The 20944-nt window shown below is 42.4% G+C and overlaps 1 protein-coding gene across 2 annotated transcripts in view; it reads left to right on the top strand.

Moving 5' to 3' along the window:
* Positions 1 to 20944, top strand: part of rsrc1 (arginine/serine-rich coiled-coil 1) — a 112941-nt gene that overhangs the window by 90320 nt on the left and 1677 nt on the right. For both annotated transcript variants that reach the window (XM_034115082.1, XM_034115083.1), the window contains exons 7-9: positions 2986 to 3057; positions 17756 to 17862; positions 20090 to 20197. In XM_034115082.1, coding sequence (XP_033970973.1) covers positions 2986 to 3057; positions 17756 to 17862; positions 20090 to 20197 — 287 coding nt within the window. The remainder of the gene's footprint in view (positions 1 to 2985; positions 3058 to 17755; positions 17863 to 20089; positions 20198 to 20944) is intronic.

The raw sequence follows: 20944 nt of genomic DNA, 5'->3' as shown, positions 1-20944 counted from the left end.
AATGAATAGTCCTTCTCTGAGTGGTAATAGGGAATCAGCATCGTAGCAGCAAGCATTGGCGGCGTGTAAGATATAAATCAGATTGGGGGTCTTGCTTTGCCAGTTTATTGAATCTAAATTGCGTGCGCGCTTGGCCCCCGCCGGCCCTACACGGCCCATCCATCTCCCGGCTGATAATGGAGCGGGCCCGATTCCACCTGGTGGGAGCATTATTACATTTCCCCTCTAACGAGACCCAGCTAATCCTGCCAAGGGAGGACGACAGGAGAGAAGAGAGACGAGGAAAGAAGAGAATAGGAGAGCAGAGTGAAGGAGGGTGTTGGGGGAGAAGAGGAAAAATGGAGGAGAAAAGAGATAGAAGAGGGGATTCTGTTAAAAAAAGAAAGAATTGCAAGCATCCTGGCAGCCTGCCCTGTCCCTCCCACTCTCCATCTTTTCCTCTTTCTCACTTTCTTCCTCTCTGTTGCTGTGCATAAAACATCTTCTAGCGCCATCAGAGCTACATGGCCCCTGGGCCCCTGAGCTGCAATTACACTCATAATCACAATGTGATTTCACTGACGCTCGCCGCCCTTCCTGCTGCCATCCCTCCTCTTTCCCTCCACCCCTGCAGCCAAGACTGAACGAAGTCTAAATGAAGTGAAAGGCCTCTCCTCTCCCCAACACCCGGCCGTTTATTACCCGCTTTAATAAAAGTCCATCACAGAATTATCCTACAATGAACTGGAGCCACTTAGTTGCCAAGAAATACACTTCCAATAAGCGTCCTCTGCACACATGCATGCCTATATTTCTAAATAGGCACAAGAGTGAGACTTCATTCTGTTTTACATGTAACTGTAATGTTAACAGGATTGTCATGATAGTGCAGCTAAGTGTGTTGCTGTAATGTATTGTTTTGTAGTTTATATATTTTTTTAAAGCAGAGCTCTTTATTGATGTAATTAAATCGTATCCCAGGCTCAGCGCTCAGGCCTACTTTCATTGTTTTGAGGGGGCAGGAGCCCCTCGAGGCAGCGCACTGATGAGAGATGGATAAACAGTTTGATTTGCTGCTATCGCCCCCAGGCACAGTGTACTGGAGAGATGAGCAAGAGAAGCAAGAAAAAAGACAGGGAGGGGTGGGAGAGGGCAAAACAGAAGGAGAGAAGAGAGAGCGAGAGGATAAGAGGACCTGTTGGGGGAGGGATGAAGGGATAGAGGTGGAGGATAAACATGCAAACAAAAAGAGGCGACAAATCACTCCTGTTGTTTGTGTGCACGGCAGGCAAGGCTTTTTCTCTTATTTCTGCTTGTTTGTCCGTTTCCCCTCGCTGTCAGTTCTTCCTTTTTCTTACATGGCCCCCATCTATCTGCCCATCTTTTTTCCCCTCCTCTTTCTCCCCCGTTCACTCCCCACTGCATCACACCACCAATACTGCTTGTTTTCCTACCTGCCTCCCTGTAGCCCCGAGCAGAGAGGTAACTGAAGAACACAGAGAGTAGTTTGCTTACAAACACAGGTGCACACACACACAAATACACATCTGTGCATACAAACAAGAAAAAGTCATGTATGTATTTGCAAAGAGATGCAGCCCACGGTCGAAGTTTTAGCTACACGCACGCTCACTAAGTTATGACTAATTAACTAAGAGAAACAGATTGGTTGCTGTTGATTTGGTTAAACATGGTCCCACACACACACACACACACACACACACACACACACACACACACACACACACACACACACACACACACACTAGCTGAGGGAGGTGGAGGAAGGTTCAGTCATCCATGTAGAGTCATTGTCAGCAAAGATGCGTAACCTCCAGACTTAACCAGCCGTAACAGCAGTGTGACGGTTCTTTGTCTACGCCAATTACTGAACAAAAACACCAGCGCAGTCACAGAGAGACGAGCACAACCCGTGGCCTCCTGCATCCAAACACACACACACACACACACAATGCATGTATCTTTATGTTAGTTATTTGCTTGCAATGCGAATTCGAGCATACAATCAGACACGTAGCGAGGAGCGTTCACAAAACACACATGCAGGCATCTCAAGTGGTGCAATAAAGTACATTCGGACACCCACAGCTGTGCCCTAACACAAACATTCTGTAAGCGCTGCCAAACACTTACACCCACTCTTATATTGTATTAACTTCCCCAAAACAGTGCAGGGTTCTCTTTCTCTCTCTTCCGCTCGCTTTCTTCTTCTATTTCTCTCCTCTTTTTTTCTCAAAGTTTAAACTCATTAAGTGTAATGATATTGGAGACTCAATTTTACATAGCTCACTCATCAACCAAGTGAGATAGCAATAAAGGCGAATGGCTCCGCCGAGGCCTTAACGCTGCAAAATAAATGATGCGCCGCAACGGAAATGTAATTAATTTAGAGGCAGTATTGATAGTCCTGCCATACACAGCATTATATTTTTTAATGTGGCTTAACATCTTGATTATTCAGGGGGAAAGGCGGAGGAAAAGGGAGCCGAGACAACACGGCTCACGATGAGAGATGCTTAAAATGCCCTGACGAGTGTTTACTCCCGCAGCCTCACTTTCTCTTAAGCTTTTCATTATGCTGAGACGATAAACACCTCTCAGGAAGACTCGCTCACTTTTACAGGGGTATGAAGGGAAAAGCAGAGAAGGAAGTTGCCTGCTAGATAAAGGAGAAAAACACATGAATTCATGAATGTTTATCCAATGGTGTGTTCCCGAGCAGCTTCCTTCACGTAAAGAAAACACAGTATTTGGCACAACCTTTGTACGTTATGCTTACACATGTTTTCAGCTTTAAATACTTTTCCTTTATTGATACGTTTGTTTTTCTTTTATCTTCAGTACAATATTAAATCATGTATCCGATTGTATTCCTTATTATCTAATTTAATGTATCTACAAATGCTATACATGTTGACATAATTCAATCACTGCGATGTTCCTAAAGTGATGCATTGCTGATAACACTGCGCTCTTTCATTTCAGCTAAGACAGACGAGGTGCTGAAGGCCAAAGTAGCCAAGAGAGAGGAGGAGGCCCGGAAGAAGCTAGAGGATGGTGAGTGTGCTCAAAACATGAAACATAAACTGTAATGAGACAAGCAATATGTTCGATTTTTGGAAAGATAACAGTTGAAAGAACTAAAGATTTCAAGGTTTGCTTTATTTTTTGTTTTGTGTGCCATCAACTTTTCAATAATATAACCTGTATCAAGTAGCGGCAGATAAAAAAATACATACATCGCACAACTTCTGTCTAAAGAAAAGAAATTCTACCGTGTGAGCAACACAATATTTGTATTACTTACTGAAAACCCTGACAACCCTAATATTTCTCATTTACGGTACTTTTGTAGTCCATGCCCTTTCTCCATGTTGGTGATTTGACACACTTAAACACATCTATAATAAACGTAAGCACCCTTGTCTTGTAAACAATAACCTTTCCTTCGCAGTTCATCTGTAATTTGCAAAACATGAATTTACAGAAGCTGCTTACACTCCTTAGTTTTTATTAAGACAGCTGCAATCTACATAAAAATGAATTGGCAGAAACGTGCTTAGCATTGCAGGCTGTAAATCTATCCTGACAAACTTGAAACCCCCCCCCATTACCACAAATATAGGACACACACACACACACACACACAGATTATCTCCATACACATTTAAGTAAAGTCGAGAGTAATTTGCAGTGGATATGCTAGCAGTAATAAAGGTCCATAGACAGTAATGACCCTTGTCTATTCCCTGACCAGAGCATGACATCAATGAGAATATCAAACAGGTTGTGATCAACCACACTGTGTGTATGTACATGCACACTCGCAGGCATGTGTAGTAGCATCATTTGTTCTAGTGTGTGTCTTTTTTATATCGCTGGATTGTCTGTCCACTCTTTTTTTCTATGTATCGAGCAGTGTGACCTTTAAAGTTAGCTGACCTTTTAGACAAATGAATGTCCAGCCATCAGAAACTAATTAGCCTGCACTCGTGCTTTGGTCCCTCCGTTCTGGGAAGAATGTATCCCCTCCTTCTCCTGATTGACCCTTTTTTTTCTCAGTCTCTCTGCACCATTCTTACATTTATACTACTTATTTTTCTTAGTCTTATCGCAGTGCTTCGTCTATTGTTCTCATCAACCGTTTCCATGTATCCTGCCCTTCTCTCTGGGTCTTCTCCGTCTCCTGCTTCTCTCTGCTCTGTGTGGAAGCATTGCTAAAGTGGTGACTAAGTGCCTCGCTTGGGGCAACAGCAAGATTCCCTATCAAAAAGCTTTCTTAAGCTAAGTTCACACTCTACTGTTGCCTCTTTTTGGATTCAGTTGACTGTTTTGCTCAAAGCTCCCTCCTCCCTCACTCCAACTGTTCGAACTGTGTGAAATGAAGTGTTGTGTTTTGTTGTGTGGAGCGGTGCTGTACAACATGGTGTTCAGGCGCTGCTTTCAAAGACGATCATTTTATTCCTAACCTTCACAATGACTGACGCATGGAGAAAGATCAGATAGGCTCGACATAGTTGTCCTGATGACCATGTCTTGGTAGTGAGAGAAGCCATTGAGAGAAGTCATTGCCACGGTACACATTAACACCACATCTATACAAACAGACCCAATCTAAGTCAGCCAGCTTCATGCTCTTCTGCCCTTCTGCCCAGCTCAACTAAAATGGAGGACCGCCAGGGGTCTCCGTGTTTCAGGGGTCAACACAACTAGAGAGTTTACACTAAAACCGTTAAGTCGAATGAAATGAGAAAACCTTTAAAGAGAGCGAAGGGGAGAAGTGAAGAACACTACCACCTACACTCCTTGTTCATAAATAGATTCTCGTCCTAGACTGGCGATGTGTTTGAGTTAGTTTAGCCCTAATCGAAACCACCAAGATCTGATTCATGTGAATGCTCTGATATGCAAGCTATTATTGTAGCGAACTGTAGCTGCATACTGCAAAGCCCTGCGAGAATACAGGGTTTTTTTATCAGCAGGGTTTACTGAGAGAGAGAAAGGAGAGGATCAATAACTGACCCTGTGGTCATCAGTTAACAAAGTAGTCTCCACTTAAAAAGAGTGTTTGGCTCTCTGGTTAAGGGCAGCCAGATGATGCTAGTGGTTGAAAAAGGAAACAAGTGATATGAAAGAGTGTGTGAATGAGAGGGGAGGATGGTTCCTTTGTTAGTTGCATGCCTTGTTTAGGCTATTAAAGCTGAGAGATGTTGTTTGTGTGCCCAGGAGGCTTTTAGCTAACATAGTGTGTCCAGCTATAATAAGAAGGACTGACTGGCAGTGTTACAAAGTCTGTTTGTGTGGACTGTGCTATCAGTTGGCACTTTACTGAAGGCAGTGTTTTAGCCCAAGTAACTGTGTGGTGGTACTACTGTATGTAAGGCTGGATGATAAACTAAATATAAAGAATTACGGATATTAGCAATCTCTTATCAGCCTTAACTTAATGACTTGACCATAAGTGTTTCATTATAGTCCGATCCGAGCAATGCTGCCAACTCATTTTTCTGTTTAACATACTTGTGTTGTACTTTTTAATAATATAACTGACGATAACTTAAGCAACCATTGCTGGTCACACTTTTATTAAACAGGACAAATATATAAGAAGTGAGTCATCATAGGAAAGGGAATGGATATGGCTGTAACGTAAATTATTTACAGTTGTTTTTGATGTAGTGTTTTGTCTGTTAATGTATGGTGAGGAATGCCCTTTATTATTTCCCAGCGCCCTTCATGATTTGAATAATTAAATGTTTAGCTTTATTCAACTTAACATAATCTAAGATTCAGAAAAATAAATAAACTGAGATATATGGCAGGAGCTTAATGCTTTTATAAGACCCTGTTTGAATTGCCCTTGCTTTTCTTAATGTACTAAATGTACAGCAGAGTTAAAGAGAAAGTTAACACGTCAACCAGTTGATGTGAAAATTGGTGTCAAAAGCTTGATAACCTCGGTTCATTCCCACACACTCGTTCGTGTGTCGTTCGTGAGGCACTGACAGAAACATCTTTTCATTTGTGCAGCCACTCTCCGACACAGAATTATGCAGATATGAATTGGACACAAGCCTGTAGCCTGCGGATGGTATTTCAGCCCTTATGCCGCTCTGTCCCCATTACCTCAAACCACCACCAGATTGGGAGATCATATATTTTAATGAGACGTATAATAGCTCTTTAACCCATATCATTAGGGGAATATATACCTACCGTTTGCTCTTTTGGCAGTTAAACGAAAGGACTGTTTCCCTAATTACGCGGTGTGTAGGACAGGTCACGGGTTGGGTGTGTACCTGTCTGTGTGTGTCTGTGTTCGGGAATTATATGACCATTAAATATTCAGCCGCAGACCCCCTCCCGCTCACTCTCCCCCCCCCTCACTTCCTCGACCTAGCATCCATTAACGCCTCATCACCGTTTAACTAGCTCTGTTGTCAATCACCATAGAGCCTCTGCTGAATCAAAAAAGGTCTGGATTTGGTTTCTTGCCTTAGTCGTTCAACATATATAAAAAGGAAAGAATACACATATTTTCCTACTGTAGGATGCCTCAGTCAAATCAACATAAGTGACATATCATTCAGATGATATGTGTCATTTGTTTGAAATAGTATTTATTTTGGAAGTTGTGACAACATGCTCAACTACACAATTTGTAAGTCAGCAAAAATGTCCGCGCTGCATGCAAGCGTCTGCGTACAATAGCAGTGTGGGTGTGTGCTTCCATAATAAACGATGTGATCCCTTTTATAATTGAAAATAATAACTAATCCGCGGATAACAAGCTCTTGTATAATCCAAAGCCATATCCCTTCAGTTCTGGCCTATCTCGGCTGTAATAAAAGACAGGAAATGAGAGGCAAGTGAAAGTGGTGGCTTGGACATTGACGCTTAATGTAATCTGCCTTGAAATCAAATTATTTGACCTGGAAAGCCTAACAATACAAAACTCCTGCCGGGCTGCTGTTAAATATTTAGCACGTGCCTGTCATGAATACAAATGGTGCGCAAATTAGAATCTACAGGCGCGTGACCCCCATATCACACCCCGGGAGCACAGGGGGGCTGGCTCTGCTTTAAATGTTTTAATTACCGAGGCCATGGAGTGGCGTGCCACGCTACCTCGCCGAGCAGCACCGGCGCTGCTGAGGCTGCCACTTGAAGGACAAGCGGTGAAATGTATCTGCTGGTAAACACAAGTGAACTGGTGTCCATGATCTCATCACATTAACTAAAACATGGCGATTCAATGAGGAGAGTGTCTGAATTAATACCAAGCTATAATTATAGTTCCCAGCATCCTCTCTCAGGTAGAACTATATACTTTTTTTAAACTGTATTCTTCCCAGCGGCTATATGATCTACCTCAGGGCTCCAGGGAGGCACTGTATTGCTCTTGTGCACTCTGCGCTGAAGAAAGATCTGTCTCAGTGATTTTGATGTAAGAAAATCTGGTTTGTATCGATTCGGTATTGATTAGTGGAGTGAGCCTCATCTCCTGTCGTTACTTTAGATAAATGGTCTTATTTGTTGTGTTATTATGTTCAACACAATCATGCCAGGAACAGTCAGAGGAATATTGAACCGACACTTCATTGGCTTTATGGCGTCCATTTGTTCCAGGAATTAAAGGATGTTTTTTTTTGCTTGTATAGCTCTGCTGAAAAAGTGTAATAGAGAGCACGTTGACAATCAATTTCCCTCTAAAGGACTGTATTTGAACAGAACCCCACCGAAGAATGTCCCGCACTCATTTCTGATTTTTGTCCTGCCTAAATAATAATTGATTTCGACATGAATAGTGCAGTCTAGCCATATCTCTTCTTTATTTCATCCTCTTTCTCAATTCATTCAGGTTTTGTGGTTGCCCCCACGTTGAAATGATTAGTTATGCAAGGCTTGTAAGCACTGAATCAGAGTTATGGTCCCTGGGGAAATACATTTGGCAGAAAATCAGTGTGAGAAGATTTAATTATCACGAGGAGACCTTTTTTCCTTGCCTTGGCCCAATGAAGCCCAAACCTCTCCTCCCTCTTTCGCTCTCTCTCTCTCTTTTTCTCACTCTCTCTCCCCCTCTCTTGCTATGTTCAGACGCTTCCGCCAAAAAAGCCCTGGCGTGCAGCATGGACGCCAGCCCTCTCCTTGCTTTCCTTCTCCTCCCAATTTGTTTCGTTGCGCGGTGATAAGCCAAGCAATTACTGCTTTATTGATTTTTCATCACTGCAAATTTAAAGTTGATTTTTTTTTCCCCCCCCCTCTCGCTTCCCCTTTCCCCTTTTCCTCCCTCAGAGATGGCTTGGCAAGGTGATTAGGTGACCTCCTGTCCTAAGCGCTGCAGTGTGTGTTCAGCGACGGGTTGAGGCGCATGCCGAATTCTGCTAACCCCACGTGACCCTTTGTTGTCCCGGTGTAATGGGATGCTGATGCTGCCCAGTGTGCCTGTCACTTCTGCAGCTATGGAGCTTATAGCTTAATCATTTCTATAAGGATATCTACGGAATTACATGTTTGACCTGATAGCAGCCTAGATATCTCTGCCATAGGCTAGATTCCACACAGATTGACCATGCAAGCTTCCAACATGTGTTCATTCAGGTCAAGTGGACGGATGATTGACAGCACCCTTTTGCCCCCTGTGATTGGTAATCGTTTCTTGGGTCACCCTTATCAATTAACCCAGTACCAGTAGAGCGATGTTCAGCAACCTTGCTTGAGTCACCAGGCTGATTTATTTTCCGGATTTCCAGCCATCCTTTTAAGGTTTAGGTGTCATAAAAACTGGTTTAAATAACATACTGAATGTGAAAAAGGGTATATATATGTTTAAACTGAAGACATGCATGCTCTGTTTGTAAATGCTAAAAAAAAAAAATGGTGCAAATGTCTTTTAATTCGTTTTTCTATTATTTTGTACTATTTCCAAAGTAGTATTGTAGCTTTACTATTAGGAGATTAAGGTAGAGTATTAGTATGCCGCTGTAACTGGAAACCTTCCCAGCATGTGGAGGTGACACACACACACACACACTTGCAAATGTCTGGACATGATCATACACAGCAGTAGTGTACTTGGTCCAGTCTAACAGGGTGGTCACACTGCTGTGATTAGACACAACCGCAGACTGTTTGCAGGTCAAAGTGCTGGCATCCTGGGTGGCTGCGGCCATGTGGGGGCTCCCTCCAGGTTTGTCATGAGACATCAGAGGTCACTTAAGAGTGTGTGTCTGACGATTGTGTCTTTGGAATGCTTGCAATAGGTTCATGAGAGTGTGTGCGCGTGGGTGCGTGCATGTGCGTTTTGATGCCACAACACTGTGATAAAGGGGTTTCACTTTCTGAACTGCTTCGTGAAAGAAAGTGTACAATTTGTGCACAGATGAAAAATACGTTTATGGCACAGCAAACAACTACCGATCATGTTGCAACTCGTTCAGGTATTTTATACTCGAGCCCACACATAATCAGGGTGCTATGTGAAGCACTTATGCAGCCCCCCCCCCCCACACTTCTCAAACCGGTGCAGCTGACAGAAATCAAACATATCAGGACTGACTGGACATTATAGTCACACATCTACTCATGCATTTCTTTCCTGTAATTTAGACCATGAAGGATGATTTTGATTTACATGCAAATGATGATGTCACTCTTGTTTTTGAGTTTTTTCCCTCCATGATCCCTTAAGGCAATAAGGCAGAATGCGACAGTAAAAAAGGAGTATAATGTATAACACAGTACCAAGGTTATTAGTCTACAACTGAGGTCAGAAGAGGAGGAGGTGGGGGGCATTTGCCTAATTAATTACCACTCAGACACACACACACGGCCATGACCTTTACTAATATAGTTCGTAGCAGACCACACAAACAAGAGACACTCTGTCCCTTTTCCCCTCTCACCAACACACTCTCACACACTCACACACACCCTGTCAGCAGCCAGGAGAGTGAAGAGAGAATCAATTACAACCCAACTAAGGGAAAGAGTTGGTAGCTTGATGGCTGCACGTCGAGAAGGCTGTAGGTCACCAAGTGTGTGTGCCCGTTTGTGTGTTGACGTCCATGTATAAACGTTTGCGAGAATCGAGCGAGTTTCCTGGATTCAGATTACATCATTTTCATTTTAAAGACCTTGCTTTCAATTAAGTAATTAGCTGCTTGGTGTTTCTCTAATTATAGAGTTGTTCATAAAAGAGCTGCTGACCAGCTCGCGATCAAAAAAATGGACACCGCTGCACTTTTTCCCACACACACACACATTTGCAGCACCTAGTTTAACATCAAGGTAATGCAGTCAAATTCATGTTATTTCTGGTAAAGGGCAGGGAAGGACTCTTTATTCTAATCACACTAAAACAGCACTAAGAGCTGATTTAGTCCCACAGACAGACAGGCTGATACTTAAGGTTACTGAACAGTTAGGATAGGTAGAGATACTTTCCGGGTTCCTTTTCTCCTAAACACAGTAAACACAAGCTTACAGTATTCTCTGTGTGGACGGTGTTTAAGAAACCACTCCTAACCAATGAGTAATTACTTCAAAATGTCAGATCGTCAAAAATTCCCTCATTTCCTAAAACATCGAAGTGGGATATGTTGCTCTTGCGGCATGATGACATATGACTCATTAAATAACATATACCTAACAGAAGTATTACTTTTTACACTGTAATAAAATGTCAGAATATAATGAAACAAAATAGAATACTAAATGTTAGGAATGCCTCCAGCCCGTCGACAGAGAAAGTGGCTGTGATCTTGAAGATCTCACCACTCAGCCTGTGAAAGCTTCACTATTTAATGAGATTCTGTGATGCTGCCCAGACACAGGACATCGGCTAACACTCATACTGCTCTCTTTCTCTCCCTCACACACACATGGCGAGGGAAACACACACACCTGGTTTTGGTTAGTTCTCTATGTTTGCACCGTGCAGTCAGGTCAGCAGCAGCAGTCAGGTCTTAGCTAGGATTTCAGATAAATAGCTGACTTTTATGCAATAAATATACAGTAAATGCTTTTAAGCTTTGTTTGCACTAGTTTCCCGAAAGGTAGACCCTTGTTTTTAGCAACGCATGCATTATTTAGACTCATGATAGTGATAGCTATACTGTCAACAAAGCAACAATAAACATGTCATCCCTGATAAATGGTAAGTCCTCCATTTGAGCCAATTACAAGGAAAGGCGGTTCTTTACCTGTTTTGAGCTGTAATGAAAACAGTGTTTATGAAAGTGGGAATGTAGCATGAGTAGCATCATTTCCCCCCAAAATCAAAGCCTCACAAGTTATTTCGGAGGTTTGCGTGACACTTATGTGAACAAACAATTACTTCAGCAAGTCTTTAGATGAGTCAGTGCAGTTTTGATGGCAGAACAATTACATGCATCATCATTTGTTATAAATTCACTCCATGGCTTCAGATATCGTGCATGATGGATAGAGGTATTGATGGAATGACCGACTTTGGCCAATCTTTTGTTCCTCCTCATGATTTCATTATGGGCGCGGACAGAAAGAGTCTAAACACATGCATTTAATTGCAGGATTTGGTGGTACAGATGGGAGGAATATACCGAGGAGTAGTTGAACCAGGGTCAGTTGAGGAGAGGAAGTGGAGAGGATGGATGAGCAGTATGGGGTTGAATGACAGAAGCGAGCAAAGCGGTGAGTGGGGAGGGATGAGCGAAGATGTGGAAGGAGATAGCAGAGCTCAGCGCGTGGCTGCCATGTCATCCTGTCATTAGCAGGTTGTTTGGGTCTTTAATTCATCATTCAGACCTTTATTGACTGGAGAGTGGGAGATCGCTATCAGTAGGAGACACTAGAAGAGCGCGTGTGTGTGTGTGTGACACTCTCAGTCACCAGCTGCTCTTCATTTCCTGATGCCAAATAGATATCACATAAGATGTACCATAAACATATCACCTGCCATGATCCGCTAAGGTCAAATAATGCTCAAGGCTACGTTATTTAAAGAATGGGATCATATATGATATTCCCCAGTAAATTCCAGGCAACTTATAGACCTGATTTTCAATATAAGAGGTTTAAGGGAGAGAGCTGAGCATTAGTGATGTGTGACAGGCGCCCGATGGCAGTGACAGGACTCGACAGAACGGTGGAATCCACAGAGACCAGTTGACACTACGATAACAAGGTGACCACCGCAGGGATCACTCGGCCGGTGTATTTATTTGTGGTTGAAGGTGCATTGTTGGGAGACGTGGGTTATGGAGACATGTGGCTTTTTTTGGAGGTGGGGGATGGAGGTTATGTATGAGTGACTGTGTGTATTATGTGCGTGTGTGGTCTCATGGGAACACGCATTAGACTGGCTTAGCCACCTGCTCTGTCATTGGACATCTCCCCAATCGCACACACACTTACAAACACATACATACATAGACGCACGCTCCTCTGGGACACATTCGGGACATCTGGCTCAGCCTGTCAGAATTTCCCTTCATTTTGTGACCCGTTGACCCCGGCAACCACAGGCGTCAGACAGGCATCAGTGTCTCGTCATTGTTGCAACGCCACCATTGGTGATACGCCGCCTTACAGACAAGCTACAGATCTGTGCGGGGGAGAGGAAACTCATGGCGGTTTAAATCTGTGACATTTGGATCGTTTTGTTTTGCTCTTCTACCTCTGGGTTGTTGATCTGTAAATATCTTCTCTCATTATCCACATTCCTCCTCTTTCTTTCTGTTTCCCTCTTTCTTTTCTGTCTCCCTTACTCATTGAGGTCTCATTTTTCAATGCCTGGAGCTGCAGGGTATTAGTTATGCAAATATTGACGTGCAGCTTTGGCCTGCTAGCTATCAATTGAAATCAGCAAATCGATGATCCTAATAGCTGCTCATTAGCCACTTGATGCATTTCCAGGGCTAACATCAGAACCTGTCAGCAGCCCCTAATCAATACAGTCTAAAAGTATTACCTAACCAAGGCCCTCACCGGACACCCTTTTTAATAACGTAAGTTGTGTGTCTGGCTTTCTGCATGCAAGTAAAAGGTCTGGGCTCAACGGCCCTGCGTCTAAGTAGGACATGCTCAAACTTCTCTGTCATGTCAACAAAATATCTCATTAGCAGGAACATTCCCAGACACCAAGCGGGCCCATTAGATTTCTTAATTTATTTGTTTTAGTGACGGTGTAATCAAAATCCTTATCCGCGAAACAAAATGTCTCACAGAGATTCATTTGGTAGTGATAATGAAATCTCATCAGTCGGATTTTAATAAGTAACCTATTGTTTCATTTTTTCTGTTGTTGTTCAGTCCAATTCCCAGGCATGCTTTGGAGCAGCCTGTTGTTTGGGCCTGGAGAATGGTACGGTAAAGACTTTGATGCAGCCAGGATGCTGCTGCTGAGAACAGGGCCAGACCGCAGCCCCTCGATCGCCCCCAGCACGCAGCCCTGCTAAGCTTAACTCAGCTGTTTGATGCCAAGCTCTGCGAGTGTGTGCCTCGGTGCATGCATGCGTGTATGTGTGTATGTGTGTGTGTTTACCCAGCTCAGGGGTTACATAAACAAGAGCAGCTAGCCTACAGGTAAGACCCACAGGAGACCAGCCAAGAGAGAGAGAGAGAGAGAGAGAGAGAGAGAGAGAGAGATGGAGCGCCAGTCTCTTACCTTGGCATTCCCCCGGTGCTGTCGCCATTGCTGGAGCTGGATATTCACTAATGAAGGGCGAGCTGGAAAATGACTAAAGGAGATAGTAAACAAAGTTACCACGCACACACACACACACACACACACATATTGAATACACGTGTGAGTGTGTTAATATAGTTAACTTGGTGGAGGCAAGCATCCGTGCATGTGTTTGTGTGCATCCCTGATGTATCTGGGGCTGCTGTAAAGAGATGGGGAGAATGTGGGCGGATGGGGGATTGGAGGCGGAGGCTGGCAGCGGGGCAGTTGGCCGCTGGTGCAGAGAAAGAAAGAGCGGGGAAAGGGATTGGAGGGGGGGTACAGCGGAGATAAATCATTAGAGAGCAGGTTATTGGAAATGCAGGGAGATAAAAGAGTGAAGAAGCCAGTAATTGCCTTAAAGATCAGACTACAAAGCATTACTTTGGATTTTACAAGGCCAGCCAGCAACAAAAGAGCAGTAATTTATGAGCTCAGTGTAAAAGAATAGCATAATTACATTAAAAATTAATGCTAATGAGGGCTAAAATGGGGAAGGTGGTTATTATGAAAGTTTGTATTCATCTTCCCCGGGTTGAATGATGGCTAGTGGCTTGATTAATGGCTTAATTTCTATCAATTAGCAGGCAAAAAAATCTCCACTGAGACGGGCCTAAATTGAGCATTGAATTACACATCTTTACCGCGGTGCACGGGGGGGGGGGGGGGAGGGCACATTATTGAAACCTGAAAGAGATGCTGCTGTGTGAGCTTGTGTGGAAGCTGGGCCTGTGTTACACAAGTTAGGTCAATGTTTTCCAGAAACTTGTGTTTGTATTGTAGGTTTTGCGTAGTCAGTATTCTACTGCTAAGAGAGAGAAAGATAATTGAAATATACATACAAATGTAATTTAAAACAAGTCTTTGTAATTTCTTTGCCAAATTGGAAAATATTATCTTCTTGATGAAACTGGCTAAATTAAAATGGGAGTTTTTTTTCTGACATGACCCGTCACAAATATATTCTTATATACTTACTGTGCTGAAGTCACACTACCCATTATAAATACAGCAGCACATTTTGCCCTTTCTTGATTTTTAATACATTCATTAAATAACTGTGTTTGCATTATAATTCCAAAACACTGTCAAAGATTTGCCACTATTTACGAGACCTCAACAAAACAAGCAGTTAGTTTTCCTTCGTATTTATTTTTCCCCACACAACAAGTGCTGCGGTAATTTAGCTGGCACGCTAGTGCACTCAATTACTGGAATTAATCAGCAGCCGCAATATATTCAGCTCGGCTGCTCTTGATTGACAAACTGAAGACGAAAGTCAAGTTTTACTGCTCAGATATAGACATGTGTTGTTGAACAGCTCCCTCTTCTGGAGGGGACGTGAAACTGCTGCGTAACGTTCATCTTCAAGGCTAAAGGAGATGAGCTGAAATCCCTTCTTATTGGCTGGTTTGATTTTCTCTCCTCGTCCTCTGGTCTTAATCAATGAAGTGGACAAACAGCTATTTAGAGAGAACAATAGCCTATTGATTCTGAGCCACTCATCAGCACTGCTGTCTGTCCAACTAATTTCAGTAATGAGAAGGCAAGTAAGTTTTTTGAGTGGCTCTTTTATACACACACACACACACACACACACACACACACACACACGGGCGCAAACATAACAGGACATGCGAAACGCACGTTAACATACATTGCTCAGTCACTATCCATTATTCTAATCTACAGATACAAAACAAAATGTATTGATTGAGTTTCCTTCCATTTCCTGGTTCGCAGTAATGGTTGTAATGCATTCAGCATATAAGTGCCATAGAGATCTAACAGTAACCTAATTTAAAGAAGTACATTCTGTACATTTAATTGTATCTATTTTTTGTTTCTTCTTATTTCTGTCTCTTTCTCTCCATCTGTCTTATCTCTCTCGGCTTTCCCCTTTATCCTCCTCTCAGCACTGACAGAGAAGCGTTCGTAATGCGGTGACAATCGAGTTGGCCTGTTAAATTAATTTGCCAGATAATGTGTCAATATTAAATATCAACTTTGACCTCTCTGAGCTGCGGAGTGCGCTCGCCCTGCTAGAGTATTGATTTTTGTCTGCCTCTAAGCTCGCTAGGCCGCACTCAAAGTCCATTACTTTTGATCTTCTCATGAAATACATATCTTTTCCCACTGACATCTGACAAACAGCATATGGAAGTCATTTTATCTACCAATAATGTGTTTGTCAAAAAGTCTGAGGTCTTAATGGATTCATGCGGCGCACACGGACATCCCAGCAAAGACAGGCCTGCCAAGGAGATGCTTTCAGATAGGGTGTGTGTGTATATGTGTTGATACATGTCGGTCTGGTAGTTTTCCATGTAGGGCATTCATGCTCAAAGGACAGCAGAGAAGAGTTAATTGAAAAAGTGAATTAAATTGTGCTGAATTAATTGTCGGCGTTAGTTTCCATCCGAGCCCATGCAGCCGTGCAGTGAGCGGTGATGGTGGTGTGAAGGACAGGCGACAGTCTCCAGGAGGATATTGGGCCAGTGTTCAGACTTCATCTAGCAGCCCAGTCAAGGTAATGACTATTTTTGGAGCCGCTGTGCAGTGCGTCTCTGCTCGCATCTTCCCGGCACAGGATGACAAGCCGATAGTCTGTCATAGAGGAAGGCTTAATTCCACTTGTCACTCAGTTGTCCAATTCTGCAGTGCATTTAAATCAAAACCGAGATTGTTTGAGTGCTATTATGAACTTTAATAGGGTGTGTGTGTCTGCTGTGTGTGTATGTGTGTGTGTGTGGGATAGCATGTGAGGCTTTGCTGCGGAAGCCGGAACAAATATTCATTTATTCATTAAACACCAGGGCCATGAAGATCTGTTGTGACACCCTTTCTGTAGCTACTAATGGATTGAATTAATTCCGGCTAATAGCTCCAATTGAATGCTGTGTGTGTGTGTGTGTGTGTGTGTGTGTGTGTGTGTGTGTGTGTGTGTGTGTGTGTGTGTGTGTGTGTGTGTGTGTGTGTGTGTGTGTGTGTGTGTGTGTGTGTGTGTGGTGTGTGTGTGTGTGTGGTGTGTGTGTGTGTGTGTGTGTGTGTGTGTGTGTGTGTGTGTGTGTGTGTGTGTGTGTGTGTGTGTGTGTGTGTGTGTGTGTGTGTGTGTGTGTGCATCCGATATACGTATATATGGCAGCCATGAGTGTAAATGCAAAATATGTAAGTTTGCACATGTGGAAGTACCTGCACTTGTATCCCAATGTTCTCTGTATGTGTGTGTGTGTGTTCCCACTTGTTTTCATGACACAGCCTACATCAGCGGCGCAGAGAAACATGGATGTCTGCTGGAGTGACAGATAGAGAGATGGGAGAGTGCAGGAGAGGACGGATGGATGGGGGAGAGAGGGATGAATATTGACTGATCAGTGGAGAGATTGACAGCCAGAGAATAATGGGAGCATTCAGACTCTGTCTTTTTTTTTTTTCCCTGTTACTAACTTTCCTGGCACACCTATTTTTGCCCTCCTACGCTGCGAAGACTGCTCTTGAATTCTTGAAATGATTTATTATCTGATATGCAGAGTCCTGATGTGTTTATATCCGAGAGTAATTTACTCGAAACCCTTTCTATCTTTTTGTTTGATTGGACAAGCCTGAGCAAAATACTTTCTGATACATGAAAAGTGTATGAAACCTAATCACATTTAGTCTCCATAATGAAATTCCATAGCAGTGACTTTGTGTTCATATTTTGATTCTTTTCGAATGCATTATCTAAGTGTAATTCACTGTCTGGCTATTATCTTGTTAGTGGGTTTTTTTTCCACTTGCCTTTTGTGGTGACTCTATGCCCTTGGCTAAGTAAAAGTCCTCTTTTAAAGAAGGCCAAGATTAAAATAGGGGAATATCAAATATTTTGTATTCTATCTGTCAAGGAGTATTATACAGATAGATAACATACAATCAACTAAGCCCATTCCAAATGAAATCTGGAGCCTTTCAGAAAAGGACAAGGGAAGGCCGATGCTGTGTGTGTGTTTCCGGACATGTGTGCACGCTTTTGTTCATCGCTCCTCTTCTGTGTAACATGTGTTTCAGAGGGACCTTCTCTGGAGGAGCAAGTGCGAAGGATAAAGGACATTGAGGCCATCGAAAGTGATTCCTTTGTTCCTCAGGCTTTCAAATCATCCAGGGATGATATAAAGGTGCGTTCTGTCCCTCTTTCTCTCCCTTCCCCTCACTCTCTCTATCTTTTCACTCCGTCTCTTATTGAATTTCCGTCTCTGCAAAGCTGTGCCGTCTGTCCAGAGACAGCCCAGACCAAATCAAACATTCATTCAGCGCCGTTTGTTCCGACCTGAGACGGTTTCATCAGGCGCTCCACTGTTCGCCGCCTCCAAAGCGGCAGCACCCACACAAAAGCCGCAGCAGGCAACAGCCATCCTCCGTCTCCCCTCTCTGTCTCCCTCTCTCCCCCCGCTGGTTGTGCAGATGCAGACAAAACACAGAAGTCATTATTGAAATGTTCCTGTCTCTGAAGGAGCAGGAATTAGATTTGTTGGGGCTCGTGGATGTTTTTGAAAAGATAGGCGACAACATGTGACAGCAAACCTGCACAGACCTCTGGGACACATCCTGGTGGTCCTGACACAGGTCAGGACCCCCGCGGCTGCAGCTCGGACTGCACAGGTCGCACATGAGCAGTTTACTATGCCTTTACCGTCCAAGAGTGCAAATGCTGTTTCAACAAGTTCAACGATTCAGCTCTTTTATGTCAGATTTGTGTGCACAATATTTAAAAAGTTAGATTTATACTGTAAAATCAACTCACAAAACATTATGCAGAGAGAAAAATATTTTCTTCAAATGCAAATGCAATATTCTCAAAGTTTGCTTTTCGAGAACAAAAGTAATAATTCAAATGTACACACTTGGTTTTCTTTTATAACAGTTCGATTGGTTTTCATACTTAAGATATCCAGACAATGAATCCTTAGTAGGGAATATTTGATAGTCTTTTAGAAAGATCACATCTTTGCCTGCAATGAAGGGAATATCAACTCTTTGCTAGTACGATAAATACTGTAGAAATATAAGTTGTTAAAACATTTTTCTTATTTTCTTTAGCAGAATAGAACAAGCAATCTACTGAATTATTTTATTTAGTATTGTGTGAGAATGCATTCTTTTAAATTATTCATTTTACATATGCGTTTATTTTTGTTTTAGTGTTGAAGGCCATTTACCAATAGGTCCACTGAAAATGTTTTAGCCACCCGGTGAACTTTGATATCTGCTTCACTTTATCTTTTGAGATTTCTATTTCAAGCAAGCTGTATACATTAGAAATGTATATTCAGCATATTATTACCAATAATTGTGTATTTTGGCAAATCGAGATACTTATGAGCAAGTGTGTTTTTGATCTCACTCACTTTTTGTATCCTGCCAAATACATTTTAAATTGATCTTTCCAACTGGGTAAACATTTGCTCTGTGCCGGTTTAAGAGTGTTGGAAAACATGAATGGATTTGGCATTTTGATATATCTTCTTTATCAAGGAGAATGTAAGGTTATCCATCCAAATGTTATCCATCGGAATGTACGTTTTATTATCTGTTTGTGTAATACCTCTAGGGAAGAGAAAGAATTACTTCTAAATATGAAATGTTCTTCTGTCAGCTTGGACTCTACAGATTGAAACAAGAGAGGGATGAAGGACCTTTGTTCTTTTCAGTTATAAGAAAGTGGAAGATACATTTATTTTATCTTGAACTTTAACAAAAAGTGGCCAACCATTTGGTTCTTGGTTAAATATTTCATAAGGCACTTCACTGAGACACTGCAGTTGCTGGTTAATAATGAAGACTTATGGAAAATGTAAGGCGGGAAACATGGGGGCATAATGAGTCAAGTGAGACAATAACAACAGATTCAGGATACAAGCTGATCTCTATCACAACACTGCTGTCTGTTGCACGAGACAGACTTTCACTGCCATCTGCTGGACAATCTTAATATTGCATTTAAAAATATTTTCTTTGTCCCAGTTTTATACTACATAAAAAGGTATGAAAATATACCAACCTTCTATATATATATTTATTTTGTATAGAGAAATCTACAAACAATATTGTTTAATACCAACATGAAATTATACAGTACCTGTGATAAAATAATTGCATTAATATTATATTCATAAAGGTACATTATCTTTCTTGTTCTTTAGCTATTTGCAATTCTTTTAGCTATTGGTAACGCTTTATTTCCTTTTTCCTTGTGTGACGATTATATGTCAATGTTACTTTGGTGTAATATTCTAAAGTTTAATTTTTCTATTTAAAAAGTAGATGGATCTACCATTTCTTTTATTGTTTCTTATTTGAGTATGACACATTTCTTTTATGTTTTATGTATTTCTTTGAGTACAGACTGAGCCAGTTGAGGTGAAGCAGGAATCGGAGAGCTCAGATCATCACAACGTCGATCTTCCTATCTCCATAGTCTACAATGACACTGACACCCTCGCCCATCCCTGTGTAAGTTATCCTATTCAAAAAGCTTTGCAGACTTGTCTTTAACACTTTCTGTGTGTATGAACAGCTTCCATCCTCAAAACAGCTAACGTTGATCTCACTTCTTGTCATTTTATCTTTTCGCCACCATACTGTTATTATGAGAATGGTTTTGCCTTTGGTTGACGAACTTAGTCAACTTTTTCTTTTTATAAAATACCTCTGCTGCCTCCACCACCACCACTATTTACTCCATTCCTGCAAATTCTGATACAGCGCCTTGTATAATATAGGATACTGCGGAATAGTAGATTACAGCCTCCTAACATCACCTCCTCCCCTGCCTGCAGACCAATGATGAAAAACGAGAAGGAAAACTTTAAACTCCAATAATGCTCCCTGGGGCTTCCCAGTCATTTATCTCCACTGGGGGAAACTAAGTTATGCCCTGACGTATGCAGATAACCTCCTCAAATACACACACACACACAACGCCTCCCAGCCAAAATGCACACACACACACACCCTCAGACAGGCTGATGTATGGCAGCAATATGCCCCAGGCGGGCCCCGGCCTCAGCTTCAGCTCCAGCTCCTCTTCCAATTAGAACAGATGAGTCCCATTAGCCCAGCCCAGATACTGTCATCCCACACACACAGCCTCATTAGCACCATGACACCAGTCCAGAGCCGACAGACAAGAACTCACTGGTGTTGAATCTAACACACAGATAACATGCGGTGCAGCTGTACGCGGCGTAGGTTAGGAAT

The sequence above is a fragment of the Trematomus bernacchii genome, unplaced genomic scaffold (assembly GCF_902827165.1).
Source record: "Trematomus bernacchii unplaced genomic scaffold, fTreBer1.1, whole genome shotgun sequence".
NCBI lineage: Eukaryota > Metazoa > Chordata > Actinopteri > Perciformes > Nototheniidae > Trematomus > Trematomus bernacchii.
This window is presented reverse-complemented; position numbering and strand designations above follow the sequence as displayed.